General features: G+C 19.8%; 7 protein-coding genes across 7 annotated transcripts in view; 5 read left to right on the forward strand and 2 right to left on the reverse strand.

The window, feature by feature from the left end:
- PF3D7_1020200 (conserved Plasmodium protein, unknown function) overlaps positions 1-1,472 on the reverse strand; it is a gene marked incomplete at both ends in the record, with an annotated part of 2,907 nt that extends 1,435 nt beyond the window's left edge. Inside the window, 3 exons of the mRNA XM_001347444.2 lie at positions 1-287; positions 637-1,217; positions 1,304-1,472. The exon at positions 1-287 is cut by the window's left edge and continues 1,435 nt beyond it. Coding sequence (XP_001347480.2) covers positions 1-287; positions 637-1,217; positions 1,304-1,472 — 1,037 coding nt within the window. The remainder of the gene's footprint in view (positions 288-636; positions 1,218-1,303) is intronic.
- Positions 1,473-2,329: 857 nt separating this feature from the next.
- On the forward strand, positions 2,330-4,639 carry PF3D7_1020300 (cytoplasmic dynein intermediate chain, putative; the record flags this gene model as incomplete). The annotated part of the gene is made up of 1 exon (XM_001347445.1): positions 2,330-4,639. One exon carries the CDS (start codon positions 2,330-2,332, stop codon positions 4,637-4,639), a length of 2,310 nt encoding a protein of 769 aa, XP_001347481.1.
- Positions 4,640-5,101: 462 nt separating this feature from the next.
- PF3D7_1020400 (rRNA (cytosine-C(5))-methyltransferase, putative) lies at positions 5,102-7,093 on the reverse strand (the record flags this gene model as incomplete). Its single annotated transcript, XM_001347446.1, has 2 exons — positions 5,102-6,802; positions 6,989-7,093. 2 exons carry the CDS (start codon positions 7,091-7,093, stop codon positions 5,102-5,104), a joined length of 1,806 nt encoding a protein of 601 aa, XP_001347482.1.
- Positions 7,094-7,950: 857 nt separating this feature from the next.
- On the forward strand, positions 7,951-9,471 carry PF3D7_1020500 (ribosomal silencing factor RsfS, putative; the record flags this gene model as incomplete). The annotated part of the gene is made up of 1 exon (XM_001347447.1): positions 7,951-9,471. One exon carries the CDS (start codon positions 7,951-7,953, stop codon positions 9,469-9,471), a length of 1,521 nt encoding a protein of 506 aa, XP_001347483.1.
- Positions 9,472-9,987: 516 nt separating this feature from the next.
- On the forward strand, positions 9,988-16,731 carry PF3D7_1020600 (conserved Plasmodium membrane protein, unknown function; the record flags this gene model as incomplete). The annotated part of the gene is made up of 3 exons (XM_001347448.2): positions 9,988-10,053; positions 10,160-10,282; positions 10,516-16,731. The coding sequence occupies 3 exons, from the start codon at positions 9,988-9,990 to the stop codon at positions 16,729-16,731; spliced, it is 6,405 nt and encodes a 2,134-aa protein (XP_001347484.2).
- Positions 16,732-17,791: 1,060 nt separating this feature from the next.
- On the forward strand, positions 17,792-22,200 carry PF3D7_1020700 (uncharacterized protein; the record flags this gene model as incomplete). Its single annotated transcript, XM_001347449.2, has 3 exons — positions 17,792-21,301; positions 21,432-21,627; positions 22,097-22,200. 3 exons carry the CDS (start codon positions 17,792-17,794, stop codon positions 22,198-22,200), a joined length of 3,810 nt encoding a protein of 1,269 aa, XP_001347485.1.
- Positions 22,201-22,711: 511 nt separating this feature from the next.
- PF3D7_1020800 (dihydrolipoamide acyltransferase component E2) overlaps positions 22,712-25,000 on the forward strand; it is a gene marked incomplete at both ends in the record, with an annotated part of 3,192 nt that continues 903 nt past the window's right edge. The window contains 10 exons of the mRNA XM_001347450.2: positions 22,712-22,954; positions 23,164-23,230; positions 23,335-23,724; positions 23,840-23,919; positions 24,001-24,047; positions 24,148-24,243; positions 24,366-24,446; positions 24,551-24,593; positions 24,696-24,775; positions 24,840-25,000. The exon at positions 24,840-25,000 is cut by the window's right edge and continues 323 nt beyond it. Coding sequence (XP_001347486.2) covers positions 22,712-22,954; positions 23,164-23,230; positions 23,335-23,724; positions 23,840-23,919; positions 24,001-24,047; positions 24,148-24,243; positions 24,366-24,446; positions 24,551-24,593; positions 24,696-24,775; positions 24,840-25,000 — 1,288 coding nt within the window. The remainder of the gene's footprint in view (positions 22,955-23,163; positions 23,231-23,334; positions 23,725-23,839; positions 23,920-24,000; positions 24,048-24,147; positions 24,244-24,365; positions 24,447-24,550; positions 24,594-24,695; positions 24,776-24,839) is intronic.

Below are 25,000 nucleotides of genomic sequence, written 5' to 3' on the forward strand. Positions count from 1 at the left end.
TTTTTCTCTAATTTGCATTTTTTTATTTTTTCTATTATTTTATTTATTTCATTTTTATGAGTACTTAGATTTTCTTCTATTTCTTTTTTTGTATCCATACTGTTACTTAATCCTTCCTCAATTATTTTTTCATAATATTCTTGTGAGTTCACTTGACTCTCTACAAATTGTACTTGTGATTGTAATCTCGTGTTATTTGAGCATATTTCTTGTCTACAAATTTCTAAATGTTCTATTTTATGTGTGTATTCTTTTTCTTTAACCATGAGCTCGTTTTTTTCCTCCTCCTGCATTTTAAAAATGTACAACATAGAAGAGTAACATGTATAATATGTATATGTATATATATATGTATATATATATATATATATATATATATATATATATATATATATGTATGTATATATGTTAGATGCCATATATATGAAAGGAATATTTTTCTTTTACATATATATGCCACACAAAAAAAATAATAAAATAATAATATAATAAAATAACAAAATAATAATATAATAAAATAATAAAATAATAAAATAATAATATAATAAAATAATAATATAATAAAATAATAAAATAATAAAATAATAATATAAAAAAATGGAGATATATATTTATTTTATTCCATTTTTGTGATACCAGTTTCTTTTTTTGCTGCACAAAATTATATTTACACATTTCCATAGTGTCCCCTTTTTTCGCAATACTCCTAGTTATGCTTTCTCTTTTATTAGTTAAACTATTATATTGATTTTGTAATACAATTAATTTTTCACAATTTAAATTTGTTAAGGTACTAAAAGAATCGAAAGATTCCTTATGTTGATTAATTTGATAATCAAGTTCTTGTATTTTATTATTTAAATTTACAGATTCATTTTTCATAAAAAAAACATTTTTTTCTAGTTCATTCAATTTATCTTTTAATAATATATTCATCTTTTCTTTTTCTAGTTTTTCCATTGATATGTTATCTTCTATTTGTTGTAAAATCGTCTGAACATGGTCAGCTTCTTCATTTTTTTTAACAATATATATTAACGAATCATAAAATATTTTAAAAAGAATAGAAAAATTTTCACACGCTTCATGATATTTTATATTTGTATCAAAATAATAATCACAACTTTTTTTACACACCTCTCCTACTTTTTTTAAGAAATCATATTCATTTGTTACTTCCTTTCTCTTCGTTAGGTTTTCTGATTGTATAAGTAAAACTACAAAAATGTAAAAATAAATTATGTGAATAAATATACATATATATATATATATATACATTACATTTCTACATTTGTTGCATTACTTTTATTTCGCGATGTATCGATATATTCAATGATATCTCCTATCTTATTATAAAATTCTTTATTAACTTCTTCATCCTCTTCTTCTTGTTGTAAAAACGTGTTTGCACATTTTTTATCGGAAGGGGATAAGTATCCCTTTGATGGCAACTCCCCTCTTATTATCATCATAACAAAGGTAAAATGAAAAAAAAAAAAAAAAAAAAAAAAAAAAAATATATATATATATATATAATAGACAAAATGAAAATATATATATATATATATATATATATATATATATATAATAGACAAAATGAAAAAATATATATATATATATATGTACAATCTAAAAAAAACACTTATATAAGGGTTTGACAAAGGTACCCATTGTAGAAATACAATGAAGTTAAAAATATAAAATAAAACAATATTTTGCATATAAATATATATATATATATATATATATATATATATATATATTAAACGATATTTACCATATGACACCTTAAAATTAGTCTTTTTTTTTTTTTTTTTTTTTTTCTTTCTTTTTTTAATAAACCCTTTTATGTAATTACACAACACATATAAAAAAAAATATATAAAATAAAATTAAGATAATATTAAATCTTTTTATGTGACAACCTTCGAATTTTTTTTTTTTTTTTTTTTTTTTAAATGGTGAATATCACACAGAATTATTCTTCATAGGGTTTAAACATTAACAAAAAAAAAAAAAATATATATATATATACATATATATATATATATATAATGAAATTGTTGAAAATAATTAAATTACATTTAAATTTATAAGACATATTATGTAAAATTATAAGAAATTAATATAATCTACGAATTCCTTTTATTTGTATGGAAATATTTCATTCATATTTTTATTATATAAAAGACTGACTTTAATATTCTGCACAAGTGTGTATATATATATATATATATATATATTTATATAATTTATTTTTTTATGCGTGTTATACATATATATTCATATGTACATATACATACATACATATATATATTAAACATATCTTATGAATTTACCAGTATACAATATGGAAAGCATATCCGAATGCGATATTTTGAAGCCCATTGATGAAAGCGAGAGAATAGAATTAGAAAATAAAATAAATGAACAGATGGTAGAATTAGAAGTAAAGAAAAAATACTTGGAAGAATTAAAAAAAAGACAACATAGTGTAAAAGAAAAGAATAATATACATTCTTTTAATAATGTTGTTGAAGAATATCCTGATCCAAATAAAATGTTATGTAATTTTTTAGAGTCGTTAGAAAATAATACTAATGATAATAATAATCATCATCATAATGATAAAGAGTCAAAAGAACAAGTTAATGACTTGTCCATTTATTCAGAATATGATTATGATAATAAAAAAAAAACAACAAAAAAGGAAAATTTTACTTACACCGAACAATTCTTCACTCATCCAAATTCTATGGATAATATTATGATGAATAAATCTTTTCTTTTCCAAAAAAAAAAAAATTCTATACCCAATTTTAATTTTCATATTGATTTGTTCAATAAACAAACTAAAAATGTTATACACATACAACCAAAGGGAATAAATTATTTTGATAAATCCATTCAAGTGGATCTTTTGGAAAATAATGAAATATACCTGTTAGATAATCATATAAACAAAAAAATAAATAAAATGGAAAAAAAGGAAAATATAGAAAAAATGGAAAATATAGAAAAATTGGGAAATATAAAAAAAACATCATTGTGTTATAGCACTGAAGACAAAAGTGAAGGCGATTCAAAGAGTCATCATAAGAACAAGATAAAACATACGAACGATACAAGTATACACAATGATGATAAAAAAAAAGAAATAAAAGGAGGAAACAAAAACAATGAAATAAATAAAAATCTTGAAGAGAATTACAATAAACAAAATGGTCATCATAATTATATATACGATGAAAATAATACAACGTTTAATTATAATGATAATAAGAATAATAGTGTTTATGTAGAACACAATGATAATAGGTTCAATGCATACAATAACTCAACACATCTAAAAAGTATGAATGTAGAAAAAAAAAAAGACGAGATATTAAAAAGTTCTAGTTTTCTATATTTTCTTGAGAATAGTAGTAAGATTGTAGAGCGTGTTTTAGGAGAACAAGATTTATTTGATTGTACATATACTTATGATAATAATGATATGTTAGAAAATACACAAGATGTGGATAAATTAAAATTGATGAATACATATTATTGTAAAAAATATATAAATGGTCGTGGTATAACAGACGTACGAACATCAAATATATATAATGAATTATTTTTAGCATCATATGGATTATCAGAATGTAGTAATTGTATAGAACCTGAAGGATATGTTTTATTATGGAATGTTACTATGAAGAACAGACCTGAATATGTATTTACCTCAGAATCTAGTGTATGTACAGCTTTGTTTAATAAATTTCATCCACATTTAATTATAGGTGGTACATATACAGGTAATGTGGTTTTATGGGATATAAGAGCTAGCCTTAAACCAATACAACAAACATTACTTACATCCCAGGGGCATATGCATTCTATATATTGTGCTGAAATAATAGGAACACAAAATTCTCATAATTTAATAACAGCAGATACTGACGGGAGGTTATGTAATTGGTCCTTAAGTATGTTTACATATCCATCTAATACAATAGATTTAAAAAAAGGAAACCGAGAAATATCTTGCACAACGTTTGCATTTCCTGAAGGTGATATAAATACATTATATGGAGGAACAGAAGATGGAACATTATTTCAAGCACAAATACATGGTATGAAAGTAGGTATAATTAATTCAGATATTATACATGACGGACCTATAACATCAGCACAATTTCATCCTTCACTTGACGAAATGAATGATAATAATGATTTAATATTAACAAGTTCGGTAGATTGGACATGCCAATTATTGAGTATAAAAAATATTAAGAATCCTTTGATTGTTTTTGATTCTTTTGAGGATTATATTATGGATATAAAATGGAGTCCGACACATCCTGCTCTTTTTTCAACATGTAGTAGTAATGGTAAAATAAAATTATGGAATATTTTGTATGATACTGAATCCTCATTTTATGAGGCTTCTTTAGATAATTCTTCTACAAATAAATTAGCTTGGTCACATGATGGAAAAAGACTTATAGCTGCTGATACTCAGGGATGCCTGACCCTATGGAATGCATCCTCAGAAATATATCAGCCTAAATTTGAAGACCTCAACAAATTTGATGAGCACATGCAAACATTGAAGGCTGAGCGCATTGCCGACACGACATCAGAAAAGGAAACATAAAAAAAGTAAAATATATATATATATAAATATATATATATAAATATATATATATAAATATATATATGTAAGTGCTTATATATATATATATATATATATATTTTTTTTTTTTTTTATGTTGTTTCATACATACAAATTAGCTTCATGCTTTATTTTTTTATAATTAACATTTGGTTTATTATATATTCGGTCATCTTAAAATAACAATGAAAATATATAAATATATAAATATATAAATACATATATATATATATATATATATATATATAATTATTTATATATTTATTTATATTTATGTAAACATTTTAAAAATACAAAAAAAAAAAAAAAAAATTATATAATATAAAGGATAACATAATCCACTAATAAAAAAACAAATTTTCTCTTTTGTGCTTGTTTTAAAATATATCTTTGTATTTGTATTTATATTTATGTTTATATTTATGTTTATTTTTATGTTTATATTTATGTTTGTGGCTCTTTATTTATATGGTTGTGTACTTCGGGACCTATACTCATCTTCGAAATAAATATCCCCCTACATGAATGTATTAATGGAAAGGTTCGCACACATTTATTTGAAAAAACATATTTTCCATTGGTAAAAAGGAATTTATCTTTACCAGCATTTAATAAATGAATATTAGGATACTTTGTTAGAACATATTGTATGACTTGTTCATTTTCTTCTTCAAAAAATGAACAGGTTGAATAAATAAAAATTTTGGCTGTTTTAAAAATATTTATTGCATGCGTTAATATATTTTTTTGAAATTCTGATAATTTGTTAACTTTATTAATAAAACAAGTAGGTACCTTGGGAATATTACCTTTTAAAACATCATCACTAAAAGAATTATTTTTATGTTCATCAAATTTGTTATTATGAGATATAATGTTGTCTTGTTTATTATATGGAATGTTTTTATGACCATCAGATTGTAATAATATATATTTATTACTATTGTTACTATTGTCACTATTATTATTATTATTATTATTATTATTATTATTGTTACCTTTGGTATTATATTTATTTATTACATTTTTATTTTTCTGATCATCTTTATAAGGGTGGAGACATATATTGGCCATATTACTTTTGTATATAAAATCTGGCATACCACTAGATGAACATGATGGATCAATAAATACAACATCGATATTTGGGAATGTAGAAAAATCTTGTGATGTCAAATTAAAAAAATCACAATTATATATTTTTATAAACAATTCTTTATTTATATGTTGTATATAATATACATTTTTTTGTACATCCATCTTGGAATTATTATCCATGTTTTTATATACATTTTTAGCTTTATTTTGTTTTGTATTTTCTTTTTCATTATGAAAAAAAGATTTCTTATTGAGTGTTATCTTTTGAGTATCATCAAAGTTTTCATCCATATATATCCCCACATATTCTTTATTTTTTAAAAGTTCTTTTAATAAAGTATAACATCTTTTTCTATCCTTTTCGATACATATCAAATATCCCTTTTTGTTTAAAAGCGTTCGAGAAAATATCGCTTTACTTCCTGGAGAAGAACAAACATCGACTATAATCATTCCTCTTTTAATATTTGCTGCTTGCACAACTAAACATGATGTTTTATCTATTATGCGTATTTTATTCTCTTTATATATATAATGATTTATAAGTTTATATACATCTTTGTTATTAATTTTGTACAAGAATTCTACATCTTCATCCATTTCAATATGTATATTTTTTTTCATAAGTTCATTTATAATATGTTCAGATTTATTATTACTAAGATCGTTATTAAATAATGTACACTTGTTTTCTAAATTTCTTATACTTTCCATATTCTTAATACATTTTGTATTATCTTTATACAGATTTTCATCTTCATATTTTTCATCATATATAATAAAATATTTCTTTATAATTCCTTCTTTTAATTTTTCATCATGATTAAAACGATCTTTATACTCTTCGTAGTATTTCATAATATCCTTTTCCTTCTTTTTTATTTCTCTTTTTATAAGTCCTCCTCCGTCGATTTTTTTTCTGTGCACTAACACGCTTAGGAGTATTAGCCCTAAGTATTTATTCTTACATACCTTCTTTAAAAACATGTTATATATTTCGTTTAGTATGTTCAAATCTTCCAGTGTTTTGTACAGAAGGTAGTGTAGCTAAGAGAAAAGAAAAACAAAACATGTATAAGGGTATAAATATAAACATATATAAATAAACATATATATATAAATATATATATATATATAAATATATGTATATATATATATATATATATATATATATATATATATATATATATATATATATTTATTTATTTATTATAATTTTTTTTTTTTTTTTACCTTTTTTTTGGACGGATCATCTTTTTCATATAAAATTTCTTTGATACCTTTCCCTTGACAACACTTGGATAACATAGATGCGGCTTTTCTATATATGAATGACATCTTTATAATACTCAATCATTTTAAATAAAATAAATAAATAAATAAATATATAAATAAATATATAAATATATATATATATATAATTATGTAAGTATAATTTACATTATTTTATTTTTATATTAAAAAATAATTCATATTTTCATATATTTTATTATTACATTTTAAAATATTATGCATTTATTTTTTATTTTTATTTATTTATTTTTTTTTTTTTCCCCATCGCATTTATACATATAATATATATAAAACAACGTTGCTCGTTATTATATAAAAGGATAATATATATATAAAATACAATACAATACAATACAATAATATATACGATGGTTATTTAGTTAAGCATATTATATATAATATATTTATAATATATATTATATGTTTTTGAAGGACAATCGGAGAACCCACTGCATATATATATATATATATATGAAATAATATATTATATGTATATATAATATTATAAGAGGTTTTTTCTTTTCTTTTTTTCAAGAAATATATATAAACCTTTATTATTTTAAATAACATTCGGTACATAACTTTGTAATTATATATATATATATATATATATTATATATGTACATATTGTATATTTTTGTTTATGTATGATGTGGGCTGTGAAATTATGAAGATTCGTTGGGCTCGTATGCAATAAATGGAATAATGACAATTTAAGGAAAATATTTTGTATATATATATATATATATTTTTTTTTATTTTTTTTTTATTTTTTTTTTTTTTTTTTTATTAAATGTAATATATTATAAATATATAATTATATATATATATATATATATATATATATATATATATATTTATTTATTTATTTATTTATATAATGCCACATTTTCATAATTAAGATGTTAAAGAAATTCAGCCCCTTGTCGTTCATGGTTTTACAAAAGCGATATAATAAAAGTGAACAGAAAATTTTTGATAAGATAAAAAACATAATTAATAGTAATAAGAATTTAAGACATACAGATGATGAAAAAGATAAAATAGAAATAATAAATATTGATAATGAAATTATAAACAAAGAAAATATTTCTTTTAAGTGTAATATAATAAATGAAGACTCCACAAAAAATGAAAATAAAAAAGATAACATTGATGAGATGACAAATGTAAATATATACGATGATTATTTTAATATAAATGATGAATATAATAATGTAATGTCTAATGATAATGATAATGTAGATATAAAATCTTTTATTCGAGAAACCGTTGATTATTATAAATCCTTACAATTAAAAAAAAAAGAAGATCATCTAAATGTATTGAATGTAAAAAAAAAAGATTATTCAAATATCAAAGAATATTATAATAAAAATGAAGAGATAAAGGAAATAGTACAAGATAATAATTTTATATGGAATAATAAAAATTATGATAAAAAAAATATACACAGTGGTTTTCATAGTGATATCATCTACTATGATAATTATGATACTACCAAAAGTAAACATAATCAAAATATTCAAAATGGTCAAAATATTCAAAATGGTCAAAATATTCAAAATGGTCAAAATATTCAGAATAATCAAAATAATCAAAATATTCAGAATATTCAAAATAATCAAAATAATCAACATTGTCATAATAGTACACATGAAAAAAACTGCGGGTCATATAATTTTTTAACGCCAGCACAAGTTTTTTTTGAAAATAACAAAGAAAAGCTGATCCAAGAAAGCTATAAATATTACAAAGAACGAGAAAATAACATAAATAAAGAGGATTATCTTTATGATGAAAATGAAGGTTATTATAATTATGCAAACATGAAAACGCCAATAATCAGACCAAATGACAAAGAAGGGTTTTTATTTAACTATGAAGATGATGATTATAATAATAATGATGATGAAGGAGAAGACGACATGACATTAGAAAAAGGTATAATGCCTACGATCGAACAAATTGTATGTATATTAAAACATGAAAAAGTAAAAGATATTAAAGTTATAGATCTTGATAAATGTGGAAGAAGAGATATAGGTATGTTTTTAATATTATGTACAGGTAATACAGCAAAACATAATAAAAAAGTAGGAAAATTAATAAGTAAAATATTTATAGATTTAGAAATACCATATATATCTAATGTAGTTTATTGTTATTGTAATAAATTTGATGATTGGATAATAACACATTGTGGACCACTTAAAATAAATATTGTTACAAAAGAATTAAGAAATTTATATGATATAGAAAACTTATTTCTATATCCACATGAACATTTTGATAGTACTAACTTCCCTTCATTTTTTGATTACACACCTGGTATCCCACCTCCATATCTGGTCAGGAGTAATGCTTCTATGGATTCATATAAAAATGATGATATATACACTAAATTCTTAACGGAAAAATGAAATGATAAAAAAAAAATATACATATATCTCGGAGGATATATTATAAATATCTATATATATAATATAATCTTTTACAATTCAAAATAAAAGAAAATACACAAATATATTTCAAAAAAATTAAATATATATATATATATATATATATATATGAATATATTTTCCATTTTTAAGAATTATATCTACAAACACATTCACTACATAAAAAAAAACAAAAAAACAAAAAAGAAAAAAGAAAAAATTATTTATAAAGACGGATGGAACATACGATATTTTGGAATATGCACAAAAATAAAAAAAATAATAAAAAAAAAAAAATAAATAAATGAATAAATGAATAAATAAATGAATAAATAAATAAATAAATAAATGAATAAAATAAAATAAGAGATATATTATTTTGAAATCTTCATCTAACGATACATTAAATATAAACCTACCATAAATAAATAAACATAAATACATATGTAAATATATTTATATGTATGTATTTTATATTTATTCACTTCTTTGTAAAGGATGGATGATAAAAGGGGGAAAAAATTATCGAGCCCTAAAATTTTCAAGAGCACAAAGGAGGAAAGGGTATCAAATAAATAATACACAAAAGTATAAATAAATAAATATATATAAATATATATATATATATATATATATATATACTTATTTATTTAATTTTTTCTTATTGTAGATTTTAAAAAAACACGATGAAACAAAATTAAAATGGGAGAAGCAAAATAAAATATTAAAAGATAAAACTAAAAAGAAAGAAACGTTAGGGGAACAGGCCGAAAAATATAGGGCAAAAAATGAAGTAAATATGAATATATATAAATAAATAAATAAATATATATATATATATATATATATATATATATATATATATATATATTTTTATATGTTCATATATTTTTATGATGTAGTCTTATATTTATGAACCTTATTCATTTAATGAATGCATACACGTTATACTAGCCTATTTTTTTTTTTTTTTTTTTTTTTTTTCCTACATAATATTTTTGCTACCATGTTTTTATTTTATCCTAGATAAATAACATAGTTGAATATATAAACCAAGAAGAAAAAAAAAAAGTGAATTGGACAGAGAACCTGAGATATGAAACACAGAAAATAAAATTCAAAGAAACAATACATAAAATGAACATAACAGAAAATAACTTGTCATATGAAAGTAGAAAAATATTTAATAAAGTCTTTGAAAAAGACATATCATCCAAAAAAAAAGAAAAGAATATATGTCAAAATAATGGTGAAGAAATAAAAGATGATGGAAATTATGTAACTGCATCATATAAAACAAATAAAGAATTAAAAAAAGAAAAATACGAAAACATTTTAATTAATAAGATTAAAAATAATGTGGAATTTTTTTTATCAAACTTTGCTGTACCTTTGGATAGTCCTCTTTATATAAAAGGAGAGAAAATTAAAGAAGAAGAAGAAAATAATGATATGTTATTGTTATCTGAAAATGTTATTACAAAAAATGTAAAAGATATAAAAAATATGGACATATATGAACATAATAATAATTATGATGATGATCAAAATAAATTTTGTGAAAACAAATATATAAACAATACATATAGTAAAAAACAAGTTAATTATCTTAAAGTAAATTGTAACATTTTAGAAATAAATAATTGTGGAAAGGAAATTTTTAATAAATATATTATTTTACAAAACTGTTCTTCAAATATAATACTTTACAAAATAATATTTAGAAATAAAATTTTATTAAATAATAATAATAATAATAATAATAATAAAATAAAATTAAACGATGTTTTATATTATGATGTAAATAAAAATTTTACTCTTTTTATATATCCTAATTCTGGTTATATAAAACCAAATGGAAGCACACAAAAAATACTGTTAACATTTATATTTAAATATTTTGTTAATACTTTTGGATGTATAACTATAAAATATTATTGTAATAATAATATATTTAAAGAATATGTATATATATATATAAATTCATTTTTTACTATTAATCACACGGATGAAAGAAATCATTTCGAATATAATATGAAAGAGGAGAAATTAAAAGATCAAGACTTTTTATATAACCATCTAATAGATACTTTACAAAGTGATCCAATGAAACATATGACAAATATAAAAAAAGAAAATTTTTATATATATAGAAAAAAAAAAGAAAATATATATGAATCCATATACGACATAATAAATAATATATATAGATTAAAAATAAAACAAATTTGTAATATATTAAATTTTATAAACTCTAGTTATAATATAAAACTTAATTATATAAATATACAAACTTTTCTTGGATTATTAAATAAAACTAATAATTCTACATCATTTATAAAATTAAATTATTATATAAAAAAAATGTTATGTCAAAATAAAATGATTAAACTTAATCTTCATAAATGTAAATACAAAAGATGTAAATATAAAATATATAAATATAAAATATGTAAAAGGAAAAAAAAGTATACGAACACTCATAAATTTTATTATTATCAATATAAAATACATAAACTAAAAATTGTTCCTTTTTATAAAAAGAACACAACACACTGTAATAATATTATACAATTTAATAAATATAAAAAAAGAGATAATCATAATATTTCTTTTTATAAAAGACATGAACATATTTTACATTTGTCCAATAATAAAGAAAATAAAAATATAGAATCCTTTTTTAATTATATGAAATCTAAATTTCTTTCATCTCTTAAAATATATACAAACGATGAACACATACAATTTTTCATGTTCCACTTTTTTATACATGAATATTCTGACTTTGTAAAAAAAGGAAATGTAAATCAATACATTCTATCTAAAAAAAAAAAATATATAATAAGAAACTATGATCATTGTCAAAAACAAAAAAAAAAAGATATATATATATCTAATTATAATATCATCACGGATTATAAATATATAAATAATTTATATGAAAAAATATATAACACATTTAATCAAAAGAAAGAATATTCTTTCCATATTTTTTTATATATCATACGAACCTATATAAACGAGCTAATTTCATACTATAAAACAATGAACTCCTTTCCTCATATGTATAAAAATAAAAATAATATAACTATTGTTGAAAATGCAGAAGAGATAGAAAAAAAAAAAAAAATTCAAATTAATGATATGGAAAAACATATTTTACATAATAATAAATTAAATAAAAATAATAAAGATGAGAAAGATGAGAAAAAATTTGAGTTTATACATTTTTTAAATTATACTAGTAATCAGGTTTGTGTTGATATATATAACCCTTGTCTTAAATATTTAAAAGAAAAAAAAAATTTCTTTTTTTTTATTAATTTTATGTATCTCCAGCATAAATTGTGTATATCCCCTATGTTTTATTTTTTTTATTACATTGAATTGATAAGATATGTGTACTGTTTGTTTGTGTGGAGGGTTAGGAAAATGAGCAACATAAATAATGATAATGGCATATATAATGGTAACAACATAAATAATGATAATGGCATATATAATGGTAACAACATAAATAATGATAATGGCATATATAATGATAATGACATAAATAATGATAATGACATAAATAATGATAATGACATAAATAATGATAATGACATAAATAATGATAATGACATAAATAATGACACAAATAATGGTAACAACATATATAATGGTAACAACATATGTAACATTGATCATTCGTGTTGCTGTAAATCCCAGGATAATATTTCAAAAAGCAAAAACATTTTCATCCATATGGATAATAAACTTTTAAGAGAAATAATCAAATATATATACGAATTGTATACATCCAATAAAAATAATGATCATGTGAACAATATAAAAGAATGTATTATATATTTGATTTCTTCTATACTCATGTATGCACAGCAAAATGTAAAAAATATGTATATCTTTATAGATTATATGTTTATTTATAATCATCATAAAAATAAAAACAAAACGAATAACACGACACAAGGGCAAAATAATAATTTGGATATGGAAACTTTTTATTCGAATATTTTTATTTTTTTTATTTTTCCATATTTAAAAGAATATATAAATAACTTAGGAACACATATATATAAATTACATCTTATAAAAAATGAACAAGACATACTTTTATTCTTTAAAAATAAATTTAATTATATAAATTATGAAGAAAATTATTATAGTCTTTATGATGATAATAAAATAATCGACACGTGTGTAATACAAAATACTTGTCCTTCAAAAGAAATCAATATATCGAGCTTTGATAAAATAAACAAATTTGACGATATAAAAAATGTGGAAGAGACTAACATTCCTCTCTTTTTTAAAAATTTTAAAAATCAAAATGATCATAATGATCATAATAATAATATACATAATGATGATAATAATAATATACATAATGATGATAATAATAATATACATAATGATGATGATAATAATATACATAATGATAATGATAATAATAATATACATAATGATAATGATAATAATAATATACATAATGATGATAATAATAATATACATAATAATAATAATAAAGAGCAGGGAGATATATGGTTTATATTTAATAAAGAAGAATTCAGCCAAATTATTTATGAACAGTATTATCTAGAATTAAATGAAGCCATAAAGAAAAAATTAAAGAATCTCAAATGTTTATATAAAATTCGATCCAAGGAAGACGAGGAAAACAAAAATATAAATATGAATACATATAAATATATAAACAATCTTAAAAATCGTGTAGATAGTATCCTAGAAACTAATAATGCATCTAATAGTGAAGAGAAAAAAAATAAAAAGAAAAAAAATAAAAAAAAGAAAAAAATTAAAAAAAATAAAGATAATGATAAAGATGATAATAAAGATGATAATAAAGATGATGATAAAGATGATGATAAAGATGATGCTAAAGATGATGCTAAAGATGATACTAAAGATGATGATAATAATAATAATTATAACAATAATATTAAAAATTCATCCAACGTAACACCTTATGACAGTCAAAAGAAAAAAAAACAAAAATTTAAAGAGTTGAAAGAATTTAAAGAGTGTAAAAGTATAAAACACAAATTTATAAACTTTCATTTTATAAAATTATTTGATATATTAAATATACATACATATATTATAGATGACAAACATATGCTAAATAATATATTATCAATAGATTTATCAAAGGATATAAATATAGAAATAGGTTTGTGTGTACATAGAATAATATATTGTCTTCTTTATATTTTTAATTTTATATCTCTTAGTCATATAAATATATTATATAATAATTATTTTTATTTAAAATATTTCTTGTTTGATGCTTATATCGAATATAATCTGGAGTATATTTATAAATTATATTATTTTATAGTTAACTATTTTTATTTATTACAATATATGAATAAAAATAATTTTTCTGTATATATACCGTTATCTCCAACTTTTGATTTTCTAAAATATTTTAAGGAAATAAATAAATGTAAACAGAATCATTATGATAATGGGAGGGATACACATAAGTTGAACATGATAGAACATATGAATCAAGAAAAAAAGGAGGAAGGTGGACAGATGATAGGAACGACATATTTATCTTCAAATTGTCGACATAAATCGTTTTTTTCATCACCATGTGAATCGTGTAAATTGTGTGAATCGTGTGAATCGTATAAATTGTGTAAATTGTGTACATCATGTTATTATAATTTCTTCAATTTTAATGAAAGGAAAGAAGAAATACATAATCACTTACACACATCAAATACATTCCTAAAAAGAGAAGAAACAAAATACATTTGCCTCATATCACCTAATATAAAGAATGATATGTTAAGTTATATGAACATGAAAAAAATCAAGGAGTGGTTAAAATTACTAAACTTACTAATTTTTTTAAACATAAAAGATGTGTATATATTTGGAGAGTTGTTTTCCTTATTTCTTTTCTTTTTTTATGATAGTAATATTATAAGAGGCGAAATTTGTGAGTCCAAAAAAAAAAACAAAAATAATATATATGTAAAGTTCGATACAAATTATAATATACAAACAGAAAAGGGGAAAAAAAAAAAAAAAAATTTACATGATAATAAAAAAGGAAGCAAAGGAATTCGTGATAATAAAAAAGGAAACAAAGGAATTCGTGATAATAAAAAAGGAAACAAAAGAATTCGTGATAATAAAAAAGGAAACAGAAGAATTCGTGATAATAAAAAAGGAAACAGAAGAATTCGTGATAATAAAAAAGGAAACAGAAGAATTCGTGATAATAATATTGATAATAATAATAATATTGATGATAATATGATAGATATGGACACATCAAATCATTTTACAAAAAATAATAACCATATTAATAGTAATAATAAAGATGATCATATTAATAACATGAAGAATTATATAGACGTTCAATTTTGTGACTTTTCAGCAATTTCTGAAAACGTATTATTGTTATTAAAATTTTCTTTGTTTAATATTTTTAATTTATATGAAAAGTATAAAATAAATATACATTTTCCAAAAGATTTCATTATAAAAATGAAATCAAGACAATGTAATGACTTTACATTTAATTCTTGTTTATCTTCTTTTGTTTCCTATCCTGATGACATTTTATTATATTGTTTATTACCACATAAAAATTATAAAAACATGATATTATTTTCTAAGAAAAACTTTCTTAATAAATATACAAATAAATTAAAGAAAATAAATATGGATCACATTAGTAAAGTAAATCTTTTTCTTAAAACTAACAAAGCAGAAGATCCACAACATAATCAAGAGGATCATCAAAATGAAAACAAAACAATTAATCATACGGATAATATAATGATAACGTCTCAAAATAATCATATGACAAATAGTAATAATATTAAAAAGGTGTCCATTATTAATATAGGAAAACTCACACTCTATCATATTTTAAAAAATATAAATCAAAATAATAAAATCCTATGGTTATGTGGATCTCTTGAAAAAAATATAAAAGAAAATTATAAAAATAGTATACATATATTTCAATATATTTATAATATACAACACGATAAAAAAAATTTTCATTCTACCTTATATTGTAACATAATACATGTTAATAATTTTATAATCTTAAACAAACAAATTTATTGGTTATATTACAGTCAACTAAGTAAAAATATTTATATACCTTTTATATATAAAACATATAAAATCTTATTACAAATTTTTGATAGAAAATGTTCACAAAGGGACATCTTATCTTACATAATATAAAAATAAATATAATATAAATATAATATATATATATATATATAATATAATATATATATTATTTTTTTGTAATTTTTTAAACTTATTTTTTTATATATATATTTGAACATACATAAAATGAATTCCTTATATATATATTATATATATATATTTTTTTTTTAATAAAACAACAAAATATTTATGAACCCCAAAAAAAAAAAAAAATAATAAAGTAAAATTATATATTTTAAAAAATATATATAGATTCATATCTTATATATTAATAAATTAATATATATGTATACCTCTACATAAAATATATATATATATATATTATATATTTGTTAATACATAAATCCTCCAAGGATTTCTTCTCACTACATATATAAAATTACCAATTCATCTATATATAATATATAATATATAATAATATAATAATATAATAATATAATAATATTTATGTAGAAATAGAAATATATAAAAACAACATTATTTTTTTATATTTACAATATTATATTATATATATATATATAATATGTTAATTTTTTCTATGTATATTATTTTATATGTTACGGAATTATATATATATATATATATATATATATATATGTATATATGTATAATATGTATAATATATTTATTATATATTGTTTCATTTTTTAATTTTTACCTTTTATTTATTTCTCGTTATATTTTTTTTTTTTTTTACAATTTAAAAAAATATTTAAGTCAAATATGTAAAATGAAATACCGGATGAATAAGCCAACCTTAAATTTAACAAAAGAATAGAGAATAAAAAAAAATTATACATAAATAAAATATATATAAGAATAAAACATATAATTATAACCTATATTATAAATAAATAATATATATATTATAATAATTTAAATAAAAAGTAGCATTTATCATCTCAAAAATAAAAAAAATAAAATAATATATATATATATATATATATATATAATATACATTTTAATTTTGTATTGTTGTACCTTTTTTTTTATTTTTTTATTTATTTTTTTTTTTTTATTTTTTATTTTTTATTTTATTTTATTTTTATTTTTATTTTTTTTCCTTAAAAAAATGAAGAAAAAAGTAGATAATAGAATAAAAATATTAATAGAAAATAATATTGCTGTTGGTCAGAGGAGCATGTTTTTCGTTGTAGGTGATGAAGGAAAGAATGTGGTTGTAAATTTTTATTTTTTATTAAATCGTTTAATTAATCGAACACATAATATATTATGGTGTTATAAAAAGAAGTTAGATTTTTCAACTAGTAAAAAAAAGAGATATCGTGAAATGAAGAAGAAAATAAAAAAGGGTACTTTTGATCAAACTATAGATAATAATTTTGATATGTTTTTAAAAAATGCGGATATAAGATTTTGTTTTTATAAAGAATCTAAAAAAGTATTAGGAAAAACATATTCCATATGTATATTACAAGACTTCTCATATATAACTCCAAACATTTTATGTAGATGTTTAGAAACGGTTATAGGAGGAGGATTAATAATCTTTTTAATAAATAAACAAAACGAATTAAAAGATTTATATAATTTAACTTTAAACTATCATAAAAAATATACAATGAATGGTATATGTAATGTATATAATAATTATATACATCGTTTTTTCTTATCATTAAATAAATGTGAAAATGCCATGTTTATAGATGATGAAATGAATATTTTGCCGTTAAATGAAAATTATTTAAAAATTAAAAAAATCACATCTAAAGGGAGCGACGGAAATGGTATAGGAAATAATGTAACAAAATTAAAGCATATGGAGGTTCAAAAGGAAGGAGAACAATCTGGTAGTAATATAAACAATAATGATGATGATGATAATGATGATAATGATAATTATAGTAATAGTAATAATTATAGTAATAGTAATAGTAATAATTATAGTCATACAAAATCAGCGACGTTGGGAGGGTTTTTATGTCCTGATAAAAATTTATTACAAGAAAAATTAAAATTTCTAGAAAGCATATGTGAAGAAAATGAAAAAAAAAAAGAAGAAGAAAAGATATTTTTATATTCTTCAAAATTTAGTAGAAACGATACATGTACAAAAATAAACAAAAATGGAGATATACATTCTAGTGATAATAAATATACACGTGATACATATGAAACGTATGATAGTGTTACAAATACCAGTACAACGGCAAATACTTACAATAATTATATTTCAAAAAAAACGAAAAAAAAGGATGTGTACAGTTTTTTAGATAGGAATATAATGAATTTATTAAATATTTGTTTAAGTCTTGATCAATTAGAGGTTCTTTTAAATATGTGTAAAATATTAAGAAATGATGAAGAGAAGAAAAAAAATATTAAAGAAGTGCTTTTTAATTTATTAGCAAACCGAGGTAGAGGTAAGTCAGCTACCTTAGGATTACTACTCTCTTTAAGTATCTATTTTAATTATAGTAATATAATAATATGTTCTGGGAATAATGAAGGTGTACAAACTATTTATGATTTCTTAGACAAAGGATTACATATTTTAGGTTTTAATGAATTTAAAGATTATGAAAAAATATATGATATGGGTAAAATCAAAGAAATTGTAATTTTTAAAAATATGAAATATTTAAAACAAAGAATACGTTTCTTTGATATTATTGAAGAAGATATATTAAATTCAGAACTAATGATTATTGATGAAGCTGCATGTATTCCTATAGATATTTTAAAAAAGAAAATTAAAGGAGAAATAACTATATTGTCAACCACATTAAATGGATATGAAGGTACAGGAAAAACATTTACATTTAAATTATTAAAACAATTAAAAAAAAAATTTATAACACAATTATCATATGAAGAATTTAAAAATATGAATTTCTTATATTTTGATAAAGCATATATAGATTTAACCTTAACAAATCCTATACGGTATAGTTATAATGATCAAGTAGAAAAATGGCTAAATGATTTCCTATGCCTAAATTGTAATGAACCTACAAATATAAAAGATAATATCTGCTCCCCATCGAATTGTGAACTATATTTTGTAAATAAAAATATTTTTAAAAATTATAATAGAACTAGTGAAATATTATTAAAAAAAATTATGACATTATTTATAACATCTCATTATAAAAATACACCCAATGATATTATTATGATATTGGATTCGCAACAGCACCATTTATTTATTTTAATAAATAAAAATAATAATCATTATAATAATAATAATATATTGGAAGATCAAATTGACGAACTAGATATTTATGGAGTGTTACATTGTGCAATAGATGGTATCATAAATAATGGAAACGTCAAAAAAACTGTAAAATTAGAAGATATTATTCATTTAGTAAAAAATAATAATACGCAAAAGGAAAATCCTACATTGGATACAAAGGAAATAAATGATTCAAATGATCAAAAATTGGAAAAGAAAGAAAATATAAACCAAATAAATAGTGATAATCATAAAGAACTCTTAATAAATGAATATGAAGGGAATTTAATTCCTTATATTATCAGTGATTATTTTAATTATTATTTTTATAATTATATCGGTATACGTATTGTACGTATATCTATCCATCCATCTATGCAAAACCTAAATTATGGATCTGAATTCTTAAAAAAGGTTTGTAATTATTACAATGAATATAATTCAAAACAAAGACACGACAATAACACAAAACAAAAAATTAAAATAAATAATAATGATAGTAACAATTGTGGTGATAGTAACAATTGTGGTGATAGTAACAATTGTGATGATAGTAACAATTGTGATGATAATGTGAAATACAGTGAAAATATCATATTATTTAATTGTAATGGTAAAAACATTTATTTTGATAAGAAATTAAAACAGATTGATTATATAGGTACATGCTTTGGATTAACCAAAGGACTTTTAATCTTCTGGCAAAAAAATAAATTTATCCCTGTTTTTTTAAAACAACAAAAAAATGAGATAACAGGTGAATTTAGTGTTCTTATGTTAAAAGATCTAAATGAAGATCTTAAACATATCATAGCAAATTTTTATACAGATTTTGTAAGAAGTGTTACCAAACTTTTACCATATTCATTTAAATATATGGAATCCTTTATTGTTTTTAATTTATTACATAATAATAATTATTCTATACCATTAAAACAAGACGATGCTCCTACAATAGTTAAGGATCATAATAACACAGATCATACATATAACCATAATGGACATATAAAAAATAATCTGCATAATAATCATTTTTATTATGATAATTATGAAGATCAACATTTATCCTTTTATAATAATAATCTCATAAATCAACAAACCATTTTCTACTTTTTTCATACTAATGATATATGCAGATTAAAAAGATTCGTTTTAGAAGGAAGAAATTTCTATGAAATCCTATACCTATTATCGACCATAGCAAACCTAATATTATTTAAAAAAGTAAAAATAGATTTGAGCTTTTTAGAATATACAATATTATATGCTGTAGCATTTCAAAAAAAAACACCTAAAGAAATATCAGACGAAATCAAAATTAACGTAAATCAAACAAATGCAATCTTTAGAAAAATAATACACCGATTTTATAATTACATCAAGGTAATCAAATATAAATAAAATCGACATATAAATGAATAAATATATATATATATATATGTATATATGTATGTATATATTTTTTTTTTTTTTTTTTTTTTTTTTTTTTTTTTTTTTATTTTTTTATATTCAGGATATTATGGAAAAACAAATTGAGAAAGAGGTAAATGCTGAATTGAACGAAAAATTAAAAGTAAAGAAAAAGCGATCATTAAATATCGAGTTACCGTCTGAGGAATATAAAGATGAATTAGAAAGAAATTCATTAATTGTAAAAAAGAAATTGAAGAAAGAAAAATTGTCTTTGATGAAGGAGTTTAATTTGGAAGGTACTTTATAAAATAAAACATATCAAGTTTAAAATGATATTATATAAAAAGAAATATATATGTATATATATATATATATATTTATTTATTTATATTTATATTTATATTTGTGTATTAAAAAAAAACATATATTGTATACTGTTTTATGTGTATATTATATCATTTTTATGTTATACGCCATTATTATTATTAATATATATATATATATATATATATATATATATATATATGTAATTTTCTTTTTTGTTGTAATATTTATATCTATTTATAATATTATTTTACCACATGGATATTTTTTAATTTTGTATTTAAAAAATTTGCATGCTCTTCTTAAGTATATATATTATATATATATGTTACGTTTATATAATGTAGAAGTACAATTCTTCGCACAAACTTTATTTGTTACATCCACATTTTGTATTTCTCCTATTTTTATATTCTTATTATTTTCTTTTATTTTTTATAGGAGATATCAAAAGGAAAGAAATTAATATAAAGACAAATGATAATTTGGAGATTAAAAAAAAGAAAAAAAAAAAAAAAAAAAAAAAAAAACAAGAGACCAACTGATGTTATGAGCATATATAATATTTATATAAAGAAATGTATTTTTTTTTTTTTTTTAATTTAAACATATATATATTAATATATATAATATTTTTTTTTTTTGTTGGTAGCGTTGCAATGTATATTAAATAATTTGTATTTATTTTTATTAAATATCATTTTTTTCTATTCATTTTTCTTTTTTTTTTTTTTCGTATGTTTTCAAGTTTATATATATATATATATATATATATATATGCTTGAGTATTTCTAAAAATTATAAAATATCTTCATAAAAATTTTTATAATTAAAAAGAAACGAAAAAAAAAAAAAAAAAAAAAAAAAACTTATATAAATGTGTATTTTCATTTTCATTTTTATTATTTATTTTATAAATAAATAATATTTCTCTTCCTACATCGGTTTACTACATTCAAAATTGTTTAAACATTATTTAAAAAAAAAAAAAAAAAAAAAAAAAATTATGTATGTAATATTATACATATTTGTGTATTGTTTTATTTGTAGAATAAAATGTTATACAACTTAATTATATTAATTTTTTATTTAAGATTTTCTAAATGTATTTCTAAGAACAATAATTACGGTTACATCAACTTCGGTACCTTTTCAAATGTTGTAAACAACAGTAATAATTTAAGAAATAGAAAAAATGTTGTTTTTTCAAAAATAGAAATAAAAATGCCAGCTCTATCTAGTACCATGACGACAGGCAAAATTGTTAAATGGAATAAAAATATAGGAGATTATGTAAATGTAGGATAATAAAAGGGATTCCTTAAAAAAAAAAAAAAAAAATATATATATATATATATATAATAAATATATGTATAATAAATATATGTATAATAAATATATGTATAATAAATATATGTATAATAAATATATGTATAATAAATATATGTATAATAAATATATGTATATTTTTTTTTTTTTTTTTTTTTTTTTTTTTTTTTTTTTTTTAGCTAGGTGATATTATAATGACCGTTGAAAGTGATAAAGCAGACATGGACGTGGAAGCATTTGATGAAGGTATAACAATTTTAATAAAGATAAAATTATTCCATCTTATTAGTCCGATAAAAAAAAATATATTTATTTATATACATATGTGTTGTTACCTATTATTTTGTTAGGCTTTTTAAGGGTTAAGCGTTTAGAAGATGGATGTGAAGCAAATGTTGGAGATGTCCTAGGAGTTTTAACTACAGAGGAAAACGAAAATATGGATGAAAAGAAATATAATGATGGGGACATTAACAAGACAGAGAACGAAATAAAAGTATTGAATCCTGATAAAGACAAAAGTGAACAAATTATAAAAGAAGATATTCATTTTGTAAAGAAGCATATAAATGATGATGTAAATGAAGAGAAAATATTTATTCCTTTTATAAAGTGTAAAAAAAAGAAAGCAAAAATAAATAAATGGTTAAAAAATGAGAATGATTTTGTAAAGAAGAATGATTTGTTACTTTATGTAGAGGATGATAAAAGCACCATAGAAGTGGAAAGTCCATATTCTGGTAATAACCCTTTGAAGTATATATGATCAAATCATATAAACAAAATGTATACATATATATATATATATATATATATTTTTTTTTGTGTTGAATTTTTCCTTTATTTAATTTGTAGGTATAATAAAAAAATTATTAGTCAAGGAAGGACAGTTCGTAGATTTAGACAAAGAAGTTGCCATCATCTCAATAACAGAGGTGAGATATACAAATATAAATACTTTCTATAAATTCTATATTCTTTATTATATATGATGATTTTTTTATTTTTGTTTACAGGAAAAAGATAATGAAAAAGAAAAAATAGAAGAACCTTTTAAAAATAAGTAAAGAAATATATTAAGTTTGATAATATATATATATATATATATATATATTTTTTTTTTTCTTTATATTATTAATTGTTATTATTTTATGGATTATCAGAGAAGATGAAGAAATAAATCGAGATAATATATTAATACATTATATAAATAAAATCAAGAAAAGTGAAGAGGGAAGAAAGTTTTTAAAAAATTTAAGGTACTCATAAAGTTTTACAATTGTTTATAAATGGGATGTTATATATATATATATATATATATTTATTTATTTATTTATTTATTTATTTTTATTATTATTTTTTTTTTTTATATATATATAAGTGAACAAGAAGAAAAAACACTGGAAGAGAGGCTCAAATTAAATTATGAGAAATACAATAAAATTTCCAATGATCTATTCAGGTATATGACATATGCATAATATATACTCAATATTTAATATTCTTATAAAAATGTTGAAATTTATTTATTTATTTATTTATTTATTTTTTTTTATTATTATTCAGGTCTAGTGAAAGTACAAAAGATTATGTATTAAAAGAAAAGGAAGTAAATACACAGAAAGATGAATATATAAATAAATTTGCAAAAATATTTTCATATATATATATATATATATCATATATTTTTTTCATTTGTTTGTATCTATAGAATGAGAGCCAATATGAAATGGTGTTACCATCTGCATCAGAGTTGATGAGACAAAACAAATTAAATCCAAAGGATATAACGTAATATATATATATATATTTATATTTATATATATTTATATATTTATATTTATACCTTTTATAGAAACAGGAAAACACCCAATCGTATAACCTATGAAGACGTTGATGCATTTTTAAATGGACATAAAAATAATTCTACTAATGTTACTTACTGCGAAAAACCAAAAGTTGAAACAATTGAATATGGAGATCCAAAAACTGTCGATATGACAAATATACAGAAAT

This window comes from Plasmodium falciparum (assembly GCF_000002765.6).
Source record: "Plasmodium falciparum 3D7 genome assembly, chromosome: 10".
Classification (NCBI taxonomy): Eukaryota; Apicomplexa; class Aconoidasida; order Haemosporida; family Plasmodiidae; genus Plasmodium; species Plasmodium falciparum.